Source organism: Pteropus alecto, unplaced genomic scaffold (genome assembly GCF_000325575.1).
Source record: "Pteropus alecto unplaced genomic scaffold, ASM32557v1 scaffold170, whole genome shotgun sequence".
NCBI classification, from domain to species: domain Eukaryota; kingdom Metazoa; phylum Chordata; class Mammalia; order Chiroptera; family Pteropodidae; genus Pteropus; species Pteropus alecto.
In genome coordinates, this window is record NW_006429634.1 from 2,237,365 (window position 1) to 2,259,416 (window position 22,052).

The 22,052-nt window shown below is 34.5% G+C and overlaps 1 protein-coding gene and 1 pseudogene across 17 annotated transcripts in view; one reads left to right on the forward strand and one right to left on the reverse strand.

Annotated features, from left to right (window-relative positions):
• Positions 1 to 22,052, forward strand: part of CCDC30 (coiled-coil domain containing 30) — a 101,910-nt gene that overhangs the window by 41,637 nt on the left and 38,221 nt on the right. For 15 of the 17 annotated variants that reach the window (XM_025050898.1, XM_025050991.1, XM_025051041.1 and 12 more), the window contains one exon: positions 15,370 to 15,546. In XM_025050898.1, the coding sequence (XP_024906666.1) occupies positions 15,370 to 15,546 (177 nt within the window). Of the gene's footprint in view, positions 1 to 192; positions 331 to 4,926; positions 5,097 to 10,504; positions 10,749 to 15,369; positions 15,547 to 22,052 lie in introns of all 17 variants that reach the window. The other 2 variants (XM_015596788.2, XM_025051298.1) reach the window with 2 other exon arrangements.
• On the reverse strand, positions 7,050 to 7,168 carry LOC112469556 (annotated as a pseudogene).

Consider the following 22,052-nt stretch of genomic DNA (forward strand, 5'->3'; position numbering starts at 1 on the left):
TTAATTAACCGATTGGAGTAACATTTGTTTTAACTACTTAGAAAGGAGCCTGCTACCAGAAGGATAGATTGAAATAAAAAACAAAAAAATTGTCAGAATCATTTTAAAGATTCTTTTTTTTTTTAGATATATTAAACCTTTTATGGGGAAAGTCTTACTTTATTCTACTAAATATCTTTATTTCTTTATCAGGAATTGCAAAAATCAAAGTCAGAACTTATATGCCTTTATAATGAAATTCAAAGTCTTCCAGGGGCAGCAGAAGACAGAGACCATTTTTTAATAGCTTATAACCTGCTACAAAGAGAGAATTCTGAGTTAGAAACAAAGGTGAGACTGAATTATTAAGTCTTTAAATGTTCAATGTATGACATGTTTTATGAGGATAAGATCAAAGGAAATTAATTTTTAGTAAGAGATAATTTGGAAATTGGAGTTTCTTTTATTATTATAAAATAAATTACCATATAGTATGGGTTATAAGTCAAGCTGTATTTCTGGATAAACATTCAGACTTCAGTCACTACTTCACTCAGGATCAATCCATGTCTTTTTTACCTTAAATCAGCTTCCTAAAAGCTTAAATTTTGGAGCACATATTATAATGTAAAAGGCTTACTTTAAAACAGAATTACCATATGATCTAGCAATTCCATTTATGGGTATACACCCAACAATATTGAAAGCAGGGTCACAAAGAGATATTTGTATAATCATGTCCATAGCAGCAAAAAGATATTTGTATAATCATGTCCATAGCAGCATTCACAATATCTAAAATGCAGAAGCAAATCAATGGACGATTGGATAAGCAAATAGTGGAATATACATACAATGGAATATCATTCAGCCTTTAAAATGAAGGATAATCTGCAATATGCTATAACATGGATCAACCTTAAGGACATGTGAAGTGAAAAAAAAATACTATATGATTCCACTTATGTGAGTAGTCTGAGTAGTCAAAATCATAAAGACAGAAAGTATAATGGTGGTTGCCAAGGATGGGGGAGGGAAGAATGGGAAATTGTTCTTTAATAGGCGTAGAGTTAGTTTTACAAGATAAAGAGAGTTATGGGATGGATGGTGGTAATTGTTGTACAATGTGAATGTATTTAATACCACTGAACTGTACACTTAAAAATGGTTAAGATGGTAAATTTTGTGTTACATGTATTTTATCACAATAAAAAATGCAAAAACATAGAAACAAAAGTTTACTTAAATGTCTTTGACTTTAAAACTTAAAATCAAAACATCTTTCTTAGTTTTACTGAAATTAGACTCATACTTAGAATTTGGAAAATGTTTAAATGTCTTCACCCCAGTTTGTTCCCCAAGTATAAAAATGGCTGTCAGACCAGGGTTAGTGCAACGGTAGATGGAGAAGTTGCCTGGAGTGTAATTTCTTGAGTCCCACCTACTAGGTTATCACCAACTCCTGGCTGAAAATTTCCTTCCTCAGTCACTCTCTTGATCTTGATTAAAATGGCAGAATGGAGTGGAGGCTTGAACACAACATTTAAAATATATTGTGTTTATTTTAATACCATTCGTGAAGTGGAGGACTAAATCAAGGCCTAATTTAGTCTATATGAAGCTGTTACACTGAGAGCAAGGAGCAAGTTGCTGAGGGATTGGGATATGGATCAAATATTATGTGATCTAGGGAGGAAAAGGTCTAGAACAGAGGATTTGCTGCCTGGCAGGTTAGATACGTAGGAAATGGCCTCCATCTAAGCTTTGTTTGTGGGACCTTGTCAGCAAGGCGAGTTGTCATCACACTGTATATCTAAATGATACTGTCTTTCGAAATATCATCAGAAAATTTAACACAGAGGGTGAACTAAGGGGAGAAGAATATAATATAAAAACAAGAGATCCAGGTCACTATCCTAGTAATCTGGCTTTCCCTCTCTCTTCTCTTTCTCGTATTAAAACAGACAAACGAAATGAACAAACCTTTTTATTTTGAAATAATTGCAGACTTACAGAAAAGTTGCAAAAATACTACAAAGAATTCCCATATACCTTGCCCCCTCCAAACGTTAGCATGGCACCGTTTGCTTTATCATTCTCTCCTCTGTGTGCACATGTGTGTGCTTGTGTACACATACACGCACGCGCACCCGCACGCACACACACACACACACACACAACTTTTTTTCCTGAACACTTTGAGTGAGTTGGAGACAGAATACTTCTTTACCACTAAGTATGCCCATGCATGTTTGCTAAAATCAGTGAGATCTCTTTATCCCAGTACAAGTCTCAAAATCAGAAAATTAACATCAATATAGTACTACTATCTAGTCTACAGCTCATATGCAAATTTCACCAATTGCTCCACTCTATAGGAAAAGAAGAACATTTTTTTTTTCTAGTCCAGGATCCAATCCAGGATCACACGTTATTTTCTTTGTCATCTCTCTGTAGCTCCTTTAATCTGCAATAGTTCTTCAGTCTTTCTTTGTTGTTCATGACTTTGATATTTTCGAAGAGTACAGAAGAGTACCAGTACATTTATTTTGAAGCATGTTCCTCAATTTGAATTTGTTTGATGTTTCTTCACAATATAATTCAGTTTACATATTTTTGGCAGAAATACTGCAGAAATGATGATGTAGCCTTCTTAGTGCATTATATTAGGAAACACATAATATCTTTTTGCTCTATTTCTAGTGATGTTATTATTGATCATTTGGTTGATACTATCTGCCAGATTTCTCCACCATAAAGTTATTATTGTTTCCTTTGCACTTAATAAGTACTTTGTGGGGAGATACTTTGAGACGATGTATTCTGTTTCCCATCAAACTTTTACTCATTAAAACTTTGTTTTGAATCTTTAGTTCTTTAATATTATTCCAATTTCTATTCAGACCATAGAGTGCTTTAGATGTAGAGGTAGTCTTGCTAAGAATGGCTTTAAAATGTGTCTTATGTGTTCAGTAAAGCCCCAGTTTTATATAGCCTGTACTTTTCTTTGGGTCACAGTACTTAGATTCGTAGTTACAGAATTTTCTAGCTGGAAGGGATATGATCATGCAAGCCAGCATCTTCAAATTACAGATAAGAAAACCGGGCTCAGAGATTTTAAACAACTGCCAAATTGCCTGGTCTGTCCTCCCTACTCTAGGGCCTCAAGCAGAAAGTGGAACAATCAATGTAATACTTTTTATGGTATTTAAACATAGATGAGTATTAGATTGAGCTATATCACTAAGATAAAATTTTGATGAGGAGGAGCCTGTGGAACAGAGCTGATCCTGCTCCACATCTGTGTCATGGAAGGTCTTGTGAATTTAACTTTCTTCATGATAAAGAGTAAAGCTTCTACCTACTTAAGATATACACCAACTTTATCATGTGAAAATCCAGAATACCTAGAAAACATTCAATATTAATGTCAACATCCTCTTCAGAAACCTTCAGCAGTTCTCAGTTTGCTTTAATATTGTTTAAATTCCTTTTGGCTTTCTTCTTAAGAAACTAAAATTTATTATTTGTAATGTTTAAATTTTTACATTGACCGTAAAAATCAGTGATGAAGTAGCATTTTGGAATCTCCTTTTTCCTGCTTACAAAAGTAATGCAGACTTATTAAGAATTTTTATCTTTAACTGACACCTACCCTCAATCTTACCTGATTTCCTCAGCTCCTGGTCTTGCAGCCTCTACTTCAGTAAGACCATCCTCTACTTCCGCTAAAATACTCTACACTGAGTTCCACACCAGTGCCTTTGACCATATTGCTTTGACCATAAATGCTTTAAATGTGCTATACTCTCTCACCTATACCCTATGACCCAGTTCAAGACCAATGCTGTCTCTTAAAGAGGTTATAGTTTTTATGAGATTATGTGGATTTATGAGGTTAAAATATATATCACACACTGTACTTTCTCTTTAGAGAATTGAAAAGGCGGAGGAAACCAAACAAAGGGATCTCTTAAAGTAACTTAAACTGATCTTTAGAATTAAGTTCATTACGTTTTTAAAATCAAACACAATTACTATAAAAACTTGCATTTTCAGACAGGCTCAGAGTAGAAGTCAGGCAAGTTGTTGTCTGTCTTAGTGCAATCCTTTTTTGGGGATCCATCTTCCATTCTTAGAACTAGCCCCCTCACACCCTTTCTTCTGCCTTCTAGAGGGTTCTTTCATTTTATGTGAAGATATAGGGAGCAACCTTTGAGAAAAGGAACCTGTCAAAAAGAAAAAAACCTAAACAAATGTTTTGCCTAATCACACAACAGAGCAGTGACTCTCAAAGCATCTGCCTTCATTAGAATTACCTGAGAAACTTATTTAAAATGCAAATCTCTATTTCCCAGCACAAACCACTGATTCTGAATCTGTGAGGCAACATGAGGCTTCATGTTTAAATCCTCAGGTGATAGATGCTCTTCTACACTAAAGTTTGAGAATCAGTCCAGGAGCATTTACACATTTAAATGTTTCCAAACAGGATCAGACTGTAAGAAATTTGTTTTCTGTAATGTATGTATAATATTCTTTCTATTGCTTTCTTTAGCAGTATATTATTAATTTTATGAATCAGCGAAGTACATTCAAAACGAGAACAAAAACATGCAATAATAGTGTAAAACTCTATATATCACAGTTTTTGCTTGTCAAAAGATAGAAGAAAACCCTAAATGGCATTGTGAGAAGCCAATCCCAGAGACCAAAAATACTCTTATTTTAAAAACCGTGGATTTATCTACCCTTATACCTGTGATAAAAATAGATTAGATTATATAACAACTGTAAATTATTAAATTGGAAGAAAACTTCAACTAGGATGTCAATTTATATTACTTAAGGCAATAACTAAGCATTTAATGGAATCATTATACTTTTTTCACAGTTGTACATAAGATATGCAAAATAGAATATTTGTTTTTTCATTTAACTTCGCAGGTCTCGAAGCTCGCACAAGAATTTGAACAATTAAATTACTTTACTGTAGGGAGGAAAACTGCAGATGCTAATTTAATTACAAGTGAAAACATCTGTAAAGATCTTGTATCTAAAATACCAATTCTAGAAGCAGAGGTTCAAAGCCCAAAGGAAGAGAAAGAGAAACTCTGGTAAATTGAGAAAATCCCATGTCATGTTAATTATCGGGGGTGGGGGTACATTTTACTTGGCCTGATCATTATGAGAATCTGACATTCATTTCCAAATGATATGAGTGGAAAAATTAGTTATAAGTAAACATTCCCCAAAGAGTTTGTCTTCTGACGTTATTACATTTTAAAGCTATTTTTCCTGCTTTTTAAAATAAATGTGCTTTTTATGGAAAATTTGTAAAGCATGAAAAAGTACAAGGAGATAATAATAATTTATAATTCCCACCATGGAGAGATGTTAACATCCTAATTTTTCTTCCTTGTCTTTTTTCTGTGTGTATACACATATGTATGTATATAACATACATACATATGTATATTTTTTACTAATTAAGACTATACTCTGCAGAGAGTTTTTTTTGCTATTTATAATTGCATATGATTATTGTTTTATGAAACTCTTTCTTCCTTTCTTTTTTTTCCTTTTGATTAATCTTCCCCTCTGACTCTTGTATTTCTAATTTTTCACCAAAAGTGTCTTTCACAGAAACTTTTGAGGCTTGGGCAAATGCATTACTCTATTTTGACACGAAAATTAATAGATGTATTCAAATTTTGTTTGGGCAAAAGCCTAAAACTAGATCATCAAAAGGAAATGATAGCAGTCTGTTTTTACTTATATTTCATACTAAAGGATACATCAACTGGGAAAATATTGTCTAGGTAGAGCCAAATTTATATCTTCTTAAATGTTCTAAGATAGAAGACAGTTTTGTTAGTTTTGGGCCCCTGAATTTTATACCATCTTAAAAGCTTTTTAAATTTAGAGTGACCTTTGCGGGGGGAGAGTACCAGTCCACAGCCCAGGGACTGGAGACACTTGCTTTAAGGTAATGGACTCTGTCTTGCTTTTCTGTTGTTTGTAGTGCTTTTGTTATAGAGTAATGGAATCTTAGAACTGGAGGGACCTGAAGGAGATTATAGTAGTTTTCACACTTATTTCTCAAACTTTAAGAGCTCTGTAGCAGGAGTTCAGAAAGCACTTTGGGAGCTGAGGAAAAACAGATGAATGGGACAGTGAGCCCTGTGCTCCCATGTTAGCAGAAGATTCACTTTTATCTGTTTTATATGTGGAGTTCTGTGTAAGATTTTACTTCAAGAAAGGGTCCACAGCTAAGATAAGTTTGAAAACTACTGATCATTAGCTAAGTTTTATCTTTCACAAATGTGGTTTCTGACTAAGAGAACTAAAATGACTCTTTCAGTCACAATCATGTACTTAGCAAATTATTAGCAGGAGTGGGTAAGGTCGTTGGTGTTATGGTATTGAAATTATGGTGTTGAAAATTGCTCAGGACTTAGTCTCTGTATATGCATAACATAGGGGTGGCATGGGAGGAAGCATGGAAGCCCATTCTTTCTTGTTCTGGATTGTCTCCAGTGTCTAGAACAATGCCCGATACATAGTAGGTACTCAAAAAATATCTGGATGAATGCTCTTTTTCCCCATTCCCATTATGTACTTGCCGCTGAACCCAGGTTGGCCTTCCAGTGACAGCCCCAAGCTTACAGAGTTTGCCTGAGTTTACTTTCTTAGAAAACTTGGGCCCAAACAGCTGATAGCTTCCCTTGACCTTAATGCCTTAATGAGGTTTATATTTTCTAACACACTCTTCATTCACCATGTCACTGCATCCTTGCTATCTTTATCAGAATTGTTTGATAAATGTTCAAGTTGATTTTCATTTCCAATTCAACTTGAAAGTGGATTATATCTATTTCGCAGACTGCTGATATATTTTTCCTCTTCTTCAAAACTTGTCCAAACCTTTCAATGAATGGGTTCCTTCCCCATTCACACAGTTGATCAAACCAAAACCTAGGAGTCACTGTTGGTTCCCCTCACATCTAACCCATCAAAAACTTCAATCAGTTCTACCATGAAAATATAAAATATTAAATTTGTTTTAACACCTACAGCACCTGGTATTCCTACGTTGTCTCCCATCCAAGTACTAACCAGGCCCGACCCTGCTTAGCTTTCAAGATCAGACGAGATCAGGCACGTTCAGGGTGGCACGGTCATAGACTTAAATATTTTAATACAAAATATTAAATCTTTTTATTTCTATCTGTATCTCCACAGCTACTACCCTACTCCTTGACTTTGGTTTTACCCACTGGGACTATCACAGTATCTTAACTGGCCTTCCTGTTTCCATACCTCTTTCCCAGTCCATTATGGAGCAACCAAAGTTGTCTTTTAAAAATCCAAATTGAACTGGTATTACTCCTTCTCTTAAAAACTTCTCAATGGCTTTCCATTGCACTTAGAACAAAATCTATACCCTTACCATGATTTATGAGGCTACTATGAACATCAGTGTGCAAATATCTTTTTGGATATATGTTTTCAAGTCTTTGGGGTAAATACCCAATAGAGGGATTGCTGGATCATGTGGTAGATCAATTCTTAGTTTTTTGAGGAAGCTCCATACTGTTTTCCATGGTGGCCGTACCAATTTGCAGTCCCACCAGCAGAGTGTGAGGGTTCCTTTCTCTCCACATCCTCTCGACACTTGTTATTACTTGTCTTGTTAATAGTAGCTATCCTAACAGGTGTTTAGAATATGGTATTTCATTGTGATTTCGATTTGCATTTCCCTGATGTTGAACATTCTTTCATGTTTATTGGCCATTTGTATGTCTTCTTGGGAGACATGTCTGTTCAGGTCCTCTGACCATTTTTTAATTGGATTCTTTGGTTTTTTGTTGTTGTTATTGAGTTGTATGAGTTCTTTGTATATTTTGGATATTAGGCCATTATCAGAGGCATTTCTTGCAAATATATTTTCCCATTTGGATGAGTGTCTCTTTGTTGATGGTTTCTTTTGCTGTGTAGAAGCTTTTTAGTTTGATATAGTCCCATTCATTTATTTTTGCTTTTATTTCCTTTGCCTTTGAGGTCAAGTTCATAAAATCCTCTTTAAGTCCAAGGTCCATGAGTTTAGTTCCTATGATTCCTTCTATGAAATTTGTTCTTTCAGGTCTTATATTCAGGTCCTTAATCTAGTTTTAGTTCATTTTGGTATATGGTGATAGACAATAGTCTAGTTTTATTCTAAACCTGTTTAGCTGACTTCTGATACCACTCTGGCAGGGGAAGTAGGTGGGTGCTGTCTCATTACTACCCCAGGGTGGGGGAAGAAGCCAAGGTTCCCTCTTCATCTTCTGTGGATACCCAAGGAAAGAGGAGCTTCTTGTTACTACTGGTGAGGGTGGGAGTTTCTACTCTCCATTAGGCTTCTGCTTATATTGCTCTGGCTGCGAATGGGAAGAATACATTGTTACTGCTCCCCACTTTGCCTCCGTGATATCATGAAGAGGGTGGGTAGGGATGGTCTTTTTATACTGGGTAGTGATGAAAGTTCTGGCTCTCTATTAGGTCTTTTCTGACACTTCTCCAGTGGAAAGGGAGAAGAGTGTCTCCTCATTGCCTGGAAGTTCAGAAACCCCATGTCTGTTCTTGCCTGGCAGGGATGAATGTCCCTTCTCCCTATTGGCTTCTGACACCACCCAGCAGGGGAGTTGGGGTGCCTCATAATAGCCTGGTAAAGGTGGAAGTATAACATTACAACTTGACCTTTGCTGATATGGTTGTGGGTGGGGCCACAACTTTTTTCTGTAGTGTTTGGCTAGAGTAAAACGGGCATTGTCCAAAAGTTTTCTTTCTTGCTTGACTGTCCATTTCCTGGTCCTCTGTCTAAAGAGTACATACTTTTGTCTGTGTTCATTGGTGTTTTCTGGGTTGCCAGCTTCTTTAGTTCCAAGTCTATGATAAATGAGGCAAAAAACAAAACCCAGGAAACTCACAGCCGTGTCATTCCTCGAGTCCTGAGTTTTCTGGCTGGTCTGCCTTCTACTCTGCACATTTCAGATTCTTCATATGTTTGTTTTATATATAGTGTCCAGGGTTTTTAGTTGTACTTGGCAGGAGAAATCAGGAAAAGTATGTCTACTCCATCTTCCTAGAAGCAGAAGTCAGTTTTTCTACTTTTAAAAATCTGAGATATATTTTGCATTTTCCCAGTCTTAAATGTATCTAGCATCCATTGGGAGTAGGAAAAGAAAAAGTTTATGAAGGATAGGCGAAAAAAAATCATTATTATTTTATTGGATATTCATTTTTACTCTGTTTCATATTGTTTTGAATCATTTGAATGTATTATCTTAAAAAACTGTTGTTCAAAATAAAATACTTATTTCTCTTTTTTATATAGTGTTAAAGGAATTTTAAATGGAAAAAAAATGCCCTAGACACAATTTTTTCTGTTTCTTTACAGCTTTTACTATGTATATACTTTCCATAGCATATATTATATATATTCAGACACTTATACATACACATATATTATTTATTGTTCCACTGTTTTACTTTAATGAGTATTTTTCATGTTGCTGAATAGTCTTTCTATCATTTTCAAGTTGACTTATCTTTCATTCTTTTAGCCATTTCTGTGTCTTTATTTAATCACTATTTTAAATAGTGATTATGGGAATATTTATACATTCAGCTATGTTCTTAACCAATCTCAAAGTCTGATTAAAAATTGATTTCCCTGCTATATAGCATCCAAATGATCTTTCTTTCTTTTACCTCTGTGCTTTTACCCACCTTATTTATTAAGTCATCCTGGAATACCTTTATTGTTCTCATCTATACCAACACTTCCCCCAGTATATACATCATACACACATGCAAGTAAGCTCATATCCCTTCCTTTACATTTGCCGAGGTTGTGCCTACCTATCTATCAGGCCTCGGATTACTTACTGCTGTTAGATCTAGTCATTTGTTTACTTATCCTTATTTCTCACTAAATTTTAAATTCCTTTGGAGTCCTAGTGCCTGTCAAAGTGCTTGGTACTTATCAAGTGATTATATATATATTATATAATTTATAAGCTGTGTTTTATATATCTAAAGGACTAAAAGACATTGAAAGAAGGGACATTATTCGAGGACCTGCTATACGAAACAATTCTTTAATGATGATACATCATCATTTACTCAACTGGCTTTTCTAACCCCAGATTCTTTCCTGTGTCTGTCCAGTAATGAATCCATTACTACCCTGGGGTAGTAATATTAACCCAAATTGAAAAACTAAAAAAAACTCACTTAAACTGGTTGTTTGAGTGTAGACAAAAGTAAGTCTATGATGGGTCACCTCCCCGGTATAAATTTCAAAAATAGGACTCATTGTTTTTAAGTTTTACTTATAAGAATAAGGTAACCACTGTGCTATGGAGTTCAAGTTGAAAATCTTGCTTGCAGTACTGTCTTGACTGGTAGGCTTTTTTCCTCCATATTCTGCTAGTAGAATAAACATTTCGATAGTTTTTGTTGTTATATTTGCACCAAGTTCTGAACTAGGAGAAAGTAAGCGGAAGAAAATTCCAGAGGAGTCAGTAAAGGAAGGCACTTTTCCAAGAGAGAGGCAGAAAGAGGAGGACTTGCAACAGAACCAAGATACAAAAGGTGAAGAACAGCAGTCGACCTCGAAACTTGAGGAAGTTGTGAGACTTAGAGAAGAGCTGAGCCATATTAATCAGAGTCTCCTTCAGTCTCAGAGCTGTGAGGATAGCTCAGATGACAGTAACACCCAGGTAGGTGCTGTAAACCCATGTTCTGTTTGGGTCCATTTCCTGTGACCAGCTTTGGATATAAACATAATTTTTATATCATCATTAATGTATATTTGTTGAACAATATCATAACCATGGTCTGAATGGTAATAAAACAGCAACCAAAATCTGAACTAAGCCCATCAGTTGATGTACTTTATTATGAAAGATTCTTAGGCTCTATGGAGGCTCAACAGGAAAAAAAAATGCTAATTAATTTTTACTGTCTGCCCTGGCAGGTAGAATAGGGAATGGCAGGATTTGTGCCACATTTTCTACTCCTGGTACCTAATTTAGATTTAGAGAGAAAAGACCAGATTTAGAATTGTTTTAAATAAGGCTTTTGCCATTTATCAGAGATCTACCTGTAAGAAAAATGAAAGGGGTAACTACCAGCCACAGCTCAGTATTTATACCTTAATTTTACACGTTCCCTCTTGTACAAATTAAGATTCCCCTACATACACATTTCTGGGAATTATATTAAGATTCACAGAGGGAGGGCTTTGTACTCGCAAGCAAACCAAATTCAAAAGACTAATAATAAATGTTTGAAAAGTAATTCAAGTATACATTTAGAAAAAAGAAAGAGTACCAGTAAAGGAAATCAAAAATATATTTGAAAAGAAATTCAGATATAGTTTGAAAACTAGACAAGTCACAATAAACTAAAAGGAGATTCCCATATATTTGAAAAAGAAGGGAGTCACTGGCTTTGTTCAGAAGACCGAAAAGACATAAATATTCAAAAAGAGGTTAATTTCACATCTCCCAGACAGGCCCTGTATTGGGCAGTGGGCCAGTGTAGGAACCTTGGGCAGACACTGGACACTGTGGTCACAAAGACTGTAAAATCTTTTTTATGAGCTAAAATGACCAGTGTACTTTTAGAATAATGAGATTTAGACTATAAGAAGTAACAGCCTGGTTAATTTATTAATTTTCTTTAATTTACACTTTCCCATAATTTGACGAATCATTTTTCAATATCCAGGAAGGAAGTAAGAAACTATTAAATATATAAAAATTCTATAAGAAATATGGGGAAATAACCCGTTTGTGAAAAAGCAAATAATCCTATATAGCGGATAGCCTCTTAAGGCTTCACTGAATTCTTGCATAGTTCAGTAATTATTTTCCCTAATAATGACTTTGAATTATTGAAGGAAGTTATTGAATAAGTTGCTCTTATTCATTTATTCAACCAGTATTAATTGAGTAGCTATGATGTGCCAGGCCTAGTGTTAAGGCATATACAGCAGTAAATAAGACAGATGTGGGCCACATAGGGGGAAAAAAAATTTGTATTTTGAACTTTACATTTCCCAAAGCACTGTCACACATACTATTTTATTTACTTTAAGCAGCAAGGAAGAAAATATACTTTAGACAGATATGTTTTTCTGCAGTGTGCCGTGGAGTAATAATTTCAGAACCTCTTTCCATGTGTAGAATTATTTGACCTACTGATGACTGTAGATTGTTCTACTTTTTAGTTCTTGTGTATGTGTAGTTTTGTTATTCTTCACCCCTGAAGCCGGGTTATAGTGTCTAGTACCTAGCTACTATCCACATGTACTGTTTTCTTAATCTCATAATTTGAAAATTTAAGCAACTATAAGCTGAGACCATATACTAAACTTTAAAGAATGTTTGTATATGGTAAATACATAGAAAAAGAACTGTGAGAGCCTCTTTTTTGAGTAAGTATGTGAGCCCAATTGTTCATATGTATTTGTGGCCACTGATGGCCTTTGGGGGCTTAATTTCTGCTGTTCAACAGTATTCCAAGTGAGGCTGTGATAGCTGAATCCTAGATATTACTTTCCCAATATTCTTGAAACAAGTTAGAACCACCATTAATATCTTAATTTTATGAGTTTAAAACCTAGCTTTATGTTTTTTTCATAGTATTATTGAATATTTACTATGTTCTAAGCACTGTACTAAATACCCTGTATATATTAGCAAAACAATGAGGCAGGAATATGATTGTTTCCACTTCATAGATGAGGAAACTGAGGTTTTAAAGAGGTTAAATAATTTGCCCAGGCTGACATGACACATTGTGGTGGAACTTGGGTCTATCTACTCTAGAGCTTGACCTTTCTACTGCTGCATCATTTGCTTCCAGTTGTGGAGAAATTCAAAGAAAGCATACAGTTTTCACGTCAAACTAAAGGCTAGTAAGCTGGCTCCCAGAAGTCCTTCCGGGGTGTCTGTCATAGATTATCTTGGTGAATTTATTCAAGGTTGGGCCCTTAGGCTTATAGGTTCCAAAACTTGATGTATTCGTCCCCTTGAATAGATTTGTGTCTTGGGGGTAAACTGACATTAAACCAAACACTCAAGACTATTGAGTAAAATCAGAATGTCAATTAGTTATTCTTCTGTAATAATTAATTATGAACATAACTTGAACATGTTTAAATAAACAGTTGCATTTACCTGTAGGGAGCTAAGAATGACAAATCAAAATCTGAAGGAAGTTTGATAAGTAGGGATTCAGAACAAGCAGACTTATTTCAATGATTGATACCCTCACAGATTTTGATAGCCTGTTTTATCCACATTCACTAGATGAGAATATTTAAAACCAGTAGTCCTTAACTCTGTTTCCATAATATGAATCATCTTGTCATTGGGACCAGTATATGAACTTGGTTCGTATTAAATTTTTATTTTATTAAGATAATATTTTAAAATATTATCTTAGACTTTTAAGATAAAATAGATAAAATTAAAGTAAAATAAATGTAGTAAAATAGATTTTTAGCCTATAAAATTAAGAAAATGCTGGTTCCAGCTTGTTTTATTTTAATTCTTAAGGAATTATAAATGATAAATTCCTTAAGATGGAAGAGAAATTAGACATCATCTGGTCTTATAACTTTAATTTGCAGATGAGTAAACTGAGACTCTGAGAGGATAATTGGCTTAATAAATCTGTTGATTGCACAAAAAAGGACCCCTGTGTCCTTTAGTTTGTGCTCTTACATTGTTCCTAGTAGCCAGAGGGAGTCTTTATGCCTCTGCACTTTAATGGGAAATAATTTACATAGTGGGGAAAAAAATTGAGGCTCTTTATGTTGGCCGTTTGACCTGCTGAGTGGTAGTTTTGTAATAAAATTTGCATTTCTATTCTGGCAAAGTGGCTTGACTGGAAAATGTAGATGGGGAGAACTACCATTCTGACTTTTCTCATCTTCAGAACAAGCTAAAAACATTTGTGCCTTTGTCCCATTGGTATAAATGGGTTCTTCTCTTTTGCATCTCTGTTTTGGTATGTAAAATGGCTGTATAAGCTGCTGATAACTAATTAATTATTTAAAATCTGCTGTATTAATGGTTAAATAAGAAGCTAGAGTGGTGATCCAGGCTTTCCAGGCTTTAGGAGAACTCTTATTTTCAGATAGAAGAAGATAGTTAAAATAAGGAAAGTTAAGTACCATCAGCAGTAATGGGTAATGTTATTGAGTGCGTATGTGCCAGGCATCGTGCTAAGTCCTTGCTTGCATGAATTATCTTACTTACCCTTTACTCTATCTAGTAGTTATCATTGTTTTTCCCATTTTAAAATGAGAAAAATGAAATGTAGAAAGACAATGTAACTTTTCTAAGATTACCCAATTACTAAGTGATCGATTCAGGACTGAAACCCAGATAGATGCAACTCCAAAGCTAGGGTTCCGATAATTGTATTATAATTCCATTAAAGAGTTTTCTCTAGGAATCTTAGACACTTGCATCTCTAAGAAAAGCAAATTGAATTTAGATCACTTTTCTGACTAAACCAAGTCAGGAATTTAAGGGTTAACAGGACTTGGGAAATTCTGTATTGCAATTCTGTTATAAGCAAGATAGAAATAGAATGATGATATGGACTTTTCAGAAAGCATACTGGACCAGGACAGAAAAGCATACTGGACCAGGACTCAGGAAACTCTTAATTATGTATTATCTATTGAATTGGATAAAGTTGAATTCTTTTTCTACTCAGTACTTGTGTGTGCCTACTTTTGAGAAGACCCAAATGACTCTTTCTTTGGTCACAGCGTTTCATTGTACTCCAGGGACCTGACAGGAAAATGTGTTGTTGAGTAGTATCTGAAGAAGAATCATCAGGCAGTAAAAGTGATGAGGAAGGCTAGAAATGTAATCTCTCTTGCTAAATGTTCTCTTTCCTTTTGCCAACAGACAGCCTCCCCACACACACATACACAAATACAACACATACACATTCACACTCTACTTCTTCACATATTGGCTGTTATAACTCCTTTAAAGCATGTTTTACTCCAAAATCATCAATGCTTCTTCTGTTCCCCTTCACTGATATGAGAAATATGAAAATTAATTGTCTATGCTTAACTGCTTTTGTTCACATAATTTCTTTCATATTTTCACTCTACTATTAAATTATATGAACATGTACCAACTAGCTATAAATATAAAAGAATAATTTGTTGTAGATAAGCCAACTCCAAAAACATTTGCATGTGAATAATCACATCTGACAGTTCTGGTTCTGACAGCTGGAACCCATGTTTTACCAATATTCTTTCAAGTTGTCCATGTTTCTCTTTTAAAATGTTTGTTTTAGTATTCATCATCTGGAGAAAACCTGAAATACCAGCAGCAAGAGGAACTACAACTTCGCCAGAATTTGCACCGGCTCCAGACTCTGTGCAACTCAGCTGAAAAAGAGCTTAGATATGAGCGAGGAAAGAACTTGGACTTAAAGCAACATAATAGCTTACTTCAGGAAGAAAACATGAAGGTAACGCCAGTGAGCACATCCATTATGGAAGGGTCTCAATTGTTCAGTTGGCCCTGGGGATAAATGAATCAAAATTCCTCAACTTTATAATTCATGATAGAGTCCATGGATAGGTGGACAATGTGAGCTCTCTGGTAACTCAGTTCTTTAACTTTTCTATACCAAGTAGATATACAGCTCTGTTGTTTCTCTGCTGCTGAAGGTGTGTGTATGCTGTCAACTTGCAAATATGAAAAGTTTTTAAATTATACAATCTTTTGAAATTATTACCTAAAATTTTAGCACTTACTAAATTTTAATGACCTGAGCCTAAACCCTGATTGTCTAGCCCCAGTTTTATATCTAAATTTATTTATCTCTAATAGATATATCTATTATTATTGGTTGAATCAAATGTCAACTGTATCGAAGTATAATTCATAGGAGGGCAAAGTTGTTCTTTCTGATAAGAGAGCATCAAAAGTTAGAGGAACATCCCCCAAACATGCTTGTTTTAAAATAATGTAGAACTGCTATTCACATTCTCATTTGAATTTTATAAACCACATTAATGTTTAATTGAACTACCACGTAAAATAGTACTTCTTTTTAATTGTGGTTCAATTCTGTAAATATGTATTAGGGACCTGGTTTCTGTGAGCCCCCATCTAAGGTTCTGAAATGCAACATTCAACAAATATTTATTGAGCATCAGTCATAAGCTGGGCAGGCAATCTTGTCCACACTGAGGGTTTACTGGTAGGCAAAAGAGACACTACCCTTATCCCCTGGTGCAGGGGTCAGCAAACTTTGGCCATGGGTCAAATACTGCCTGCCTTCTGTTTTCTTAAATAAAGTTTTATTGGCACACCCCATACCTATTTGTTTAGGTATTATCAATGGCTGCTTTTGCACAATGACAGCAGATTTGAGTAGCTGTGACAGAGACCATATACCTCACAAAGGCTAAAGTATTTCCTATCTGGCCCTTTATAGGAAAAGTTTGCCAACCCCTGGTGTAGTGGGATCAATGGACATTATTCGAAAAGTGACATCAAAATGAATTAAGAAAGGTCTCTACTTTTCAGGAGCTCACAGTCTAGTAAAGGAGATACAGAGGAAAACAAATAGTTGTTTATCTCAAACTTCAAGGGAAACCCTTCTAGGAGTTCTAGTATTCTAGGGTTATTTGAATAAATCTCTTCCCTCCCTCACCCCTTATGATTTTTTGATTATTGATCGTATTCCCTCAAGCCTTTATAGTTTTAAATTAAATTCCAAATCTTCATCACATTTCCTTGTAAGGTAGCCTTTTACCTTCCCTTCAAGCATATTTCTTAGATCACTTTAACTATTCAACTCTGAGCATATTCAAGCAATACTACTGCTTTTTCAAGGCGCTATGACCAGATCGACGCAGATCATGATGCCTTATATATGGTTGGACCCTATAAATATTTGTTGAATTAATGAATGAGTCCTTCAGGGATAGGTAAATGATAGCTTGGTAAAAGGAGAAGATATTTTTTTGTTCTGTTTTAAATCTTTGTGGTGGGGTAAAATTTGGCCATTTCAGTAATGAGACCAGCCTTTGGGCTGGCTGGTCCTAAGAGCCAGGCTCCTATGCAGAGTTATATAGAATAACCAGCAACCTTTTATTGGCAGATTGTCCACTTTATCTCATATAAACCTCCCCATAACCCTAAACAGTCTGCATTTTATAGATGAGAAAACTATTCAAGGTTGCAGAGCCAACAAATCGTGGAGTCAGAATGTAAACCCAGGTCTGTTTCTCTCTTTCCAGTGTAGAGTTTTCTTTCCATGTTACACCTCTCCTCATTTGAGGTCATTTTGGAACCTCAGCTTTGCAAACTTAGAGCTCACTTTTTAAAATTTATTCAGAGATTATCAAATTCTGGATCTCTGGCTAATGTTAGGCATATTCATGAGACTGATTTAAAAAGCAGAATACTAGTTAATTTCTTTTAAACAGTTTTACTGAGAAATATAACACTCAGAAAGTACATAAAACATAAATATATAGTGTAACAAATTGTTGTAAAGTGATTACCCATGTCACCACCACTCAAGACAAGAAATAGCACCTTGCCCATATCCAAGTAGCCTTATCTTAGCAATAGCCACTAATTTTGGTAATTGCTTTCTGTCTTTACTTTATAGTTTTACCATCTATGTATGAGTCCCACACAGTGTAGTTCAATTTTGCCTGTTTTTGAATATTTTACAAATACAATCAGTGTATGTACTTGTGTCTGTCTTCTTTTGATCTGCTTTGTTTGGAAAAGTCATCCATGTTGTGGTGTATAGCCTTTGTTCATTCATTTTCTTTGCTGTATAGTATTCTACAATAAGAAAATGCTGCAGTTTATTCTTTCTATGGTTTATGGACATCTTGTATGTTTCTATTGTGGGGTTATTAATAGGAATGCTATAGGCTTGCAGAGCTTCAGGCAGAGAGCTGTTCCGCCACCACTAACGTTGAGACAGTATACTGGATCCTCTTCCTGGTGCCTGACTGTCTCAACCTAGAGCCAAAGAAGCCACCCTAGATGCACATGTTGTTAGCCGTAACAGCGATTGCTGCAATGTTGTTGTCTTATTTCATTACCAGCATTACCCAAATGCTGAGTATTGCTTATGACTGATGATCACAGGTCCCAGAGGCCTTAAGCTTTCTTGGCCTATGGAATAAGTGGATAATATAGTATTGAAGGACCTGTACCCTTTCTATTTACCATAGAAGTTTAGGTTTTATTATCTTGAACCAATCTAATGCACCAAATAGTCTTTGATTTCTCGTTTCTTCTTCTATTCATCGTATCTATCTGTGTTTTACTGAGTTTTTCATGGTTTCATTGTTCTTAAAAAATGTAACTTCCCAGCTATCTAATAGATTGCAGTGCCTTTTGAGAAGAAATCAATAGTTAATAGATTTGTTCCTGTCAATGAAGTTTCAAAAGCTGTACCAATCCTTCAAAATAAAATGAAAAAGTGGCGGGGGAGGCGGGGCGCGGAAGAGAGAGAGAGGTTTAACTGGTTTAGAATTGCAGAGGATGGAGGGAAGTAGGTTTTCACTAGAAAAAGAAGAAGCTTATGAAAGCTAAATCCAGAATTTCTTTTTGGTAATACCAAAGAGACAAGCTTATTCCAGTACTTTTTTCCTGTGCACCTACATTGACCCACCATGACAATGAGGCATTTTACTTGAAGGGTTTAATTTCTTTATTTCTACATACATTCATTTATATTCTGTTTAATAAAGTATTTGATCACTTTTGCATGTCTGTTAAAATTTTGCGGGATGATCTTTCTGGTCTTCAGAAATTAAAGCAAAAGGAGGTAACATAAGCTCATCGCTCTGGATGCTGGAGCAGCTTTTAACCAAGGAGAGCATAAGAGCACATTATGTGAAACATGTTCATTTAATGAATGTAAGACTCTTTCCTGAATAGTGAGATGTATGAAAGGATCTGAGTAATGCCTCTACTTTTTGAAAAAAATGCTGCTATGAACATTCATGTATATGTGTACTGGTATCTACAAGTATGCACCTCTCTAGGAAGAGAGGAGGAATGAAATTATTGCATCATAGGGTATATATTACTTCAACTCTTTAGTTTTCTACTCCCACCACATTATATGAAAGTCCCTATTGCTCTACATCTTTACCCTCTTGGTACTGTCAGACTTTAAAATTTTTGCTAACCTAGTATATGTGTATAGTTGTAGCCCCTTGCAGTTTTAATGTGCATTCCCTGTTTACAAATGAAGTTAAACAGCTTTCTATGTATTTATTTGTCATTTGAGTTCCCATTTTGTGATGTGCCTATTCAAGATTTTGTCAGATTTTCTTTTGGGCTCAATATTTGATAGAAGAAATCTTTTCACTCTAGTCTTGTTCTAGGATATCTTGGCTATTCTTGGTCATTTGATATTCTATATATATTTTATCATCAGTCTGTCAAGTTACATGCATATACCTACATGCACCCACACACAACCTTTTGGGATTTTAGTTGGAATTACACCAGATCTATAGATAAATTTGGGCAGAATTTAAATCTTTTCAATATTGACTCCACTAATTTATGAAATATGTATATGTATTTATATTTAGGTCTTCCCTAATTTCTTTCAATATTATAATTTTCTTTGTGGATATCTTATACATCTTTTGTTAGACATATTCCTAGGTGCTGATATTTTCCATAGTATCATAAATGGTAACTTTAAAAAGTTTTTATTTTCTAACTATTGATAGTGTATAAAAATGCAATATTTTTCTATTAAAAACTTTGCCATACTTTTAAATTAATTCTTATAATTTATGTTTACATTTCTTTGGATTTTCTATGCAAGCAATAATCTGAGAATAAATATAATTTTCTTATTTCCCTTCCAAATGTTACATCTTTCATTCTTTTATTCTTGTTCTTTGCAGCATCTAGTTCAGTGCTGAATAGAACCATTGATAATGGGTATCCTTTTCTCATTCCCAATCTCAAAGGAAGATCTCTCAAATTTCACCATTTAGTATGTTTTTGTAGTGTCTTTAGACATTCTTGCTCACATTAAGAAATTTTTGTCCAGTGTTAAGTTGTTCAATGTTTTATAATAAGTACATGTTGAATTTTATCAAATTCTTTTTCTGCATATTTTGAGAATATAAGATTTTTACAATTTTATACCTAATATGGTGAGTTATATTGACTGATATAATGTAAACCCAACTTTGCATTGCTGGCATAAACCCAACTTCAGCATAAATTACTATCCTTTTCCTACATTGCTGATTTTGGCTTGCTAATATTTCTTTAGGATTATTTATAAATGAGACGGCTTGTCATTTTCCTTTTTTTGTAATGTTCATATCAAATTTTGATATTATGATTATCATACCCTCTTCTTCTATTCTCTAGAAGAGTTTGTGTAAAATTGCAACTATTTCTTCTTAAATAATGATAAGAACTCATCTCCAAATCCATCTGATTCTAAGTTTTCTTTTGGGAAGATTTTCAATTAATGATTCAATTTCTTAATAGTGATGAAAATCCACATTTTTTATTACTTCTTGTATCAATTTTGGTATATTTTACTTTTCTAGAAATTTTTCCTTTTTGTTTTAATTTTTAAAATTTTTACGTAAACTCATTCATCAATTTTTAAATAGAGCAATGGTCCTTTTTACTTCTATGATACTATTTACCTATACTTTGTTGCTTTTCTCTTGATTATTCTCAGTTTATCTATTATTAGATTTTTCAAAGAACCAACTTTTAGCTTTGTTGATCCACTCTATAGTATTCTCTTTCGATAAATAAACAATATATAGATATTTCACAATTTAGAGGCAGTATAGTGTGGAATACTGGATTAGAATCAGAAAAATCTGTATTCAGACCTTGGCTCTATCATTTGCCAACTACATTTGAGATTCAATTTTTCCATTTCTAAAATGAAATAAAATATCAATTTCATAGATATGAAAGCCTAACAAATGTAAAATAGTATTATTACTTTCTGTTTCAGATATATACTTCAAATACAGTGGATATTCTGATTCTTGAAGAACAACAGTAAACTTGTAGTAGATGTTGTCTATGTGTCTGGCTCTATTCTTGATGCTTTTGTTCTTTGTTTTATTTATGTAACTTCACAACTGTCCTATGAGATTATCCCCATATTACAGATAAAACTGAAGCTCAGAGAGGTTGAACATTATTAACTTTTAGATTCACTTGATAAAATCCGATTGGTTAATACCCATAAGTCATAAGTAGAGGAGATTATAGTTGTAATCTTTATTCAGTTAAAAAGCTTCGAGCCCAAGAAATTCTCTTTTACATGAGTAAAAGTAAATTCTGTCTCAGCATTTTTGTCTGTGAGGCCTACCTAGTATGTCCATTTACCAAATTCTACTTTTTCTTTAAATGTCATTCATTCATTTGTTTGTTGAGTAAATATTGAAGAATCATCTATTCTTAGGCATTTTGATAGGCCTCGGATACTGAGAAGTGAATAAAACACGTAGTCCCTGTTCTCTTGGAAGTTAGAGTGGGGAAAGAGGATATAAACAAGTAGGTAAATACATGTTTAATTATAAATTGGGATGAGTTCTATGAAGGAAATAAATGTGGTGCAATAAGTAAGGAATAAGTAAGGAGACCTCTTCAAATTAAATGATCATAAAAGTTTTCTCTTACAAAGTGGCATTTTAAGCTAAGACCTGGAGAATAGCAGGAGCCAACTAAACAGTGAGGAGGGGAACAGGAAAGCATTCCTGGCAGAAGGAAGAGTGGAAAGAGTTTAGTGTGTTGGAATCTCTAAATAGAAACCAGTGTGACAGATCAGTGGAAGAAGAGAGAATGACTAGATGATTTTAAAGGTTAGCAAGGGCCAGATCATACAAGGCCAGGCAAGCTGCTGGGATTTGTTCCCAGAGTGATGGAAAGCCACTGGAATATTTAAGCAGGGGAGTCAAGTAGTTCAGTTTATGTTTTTAAAAG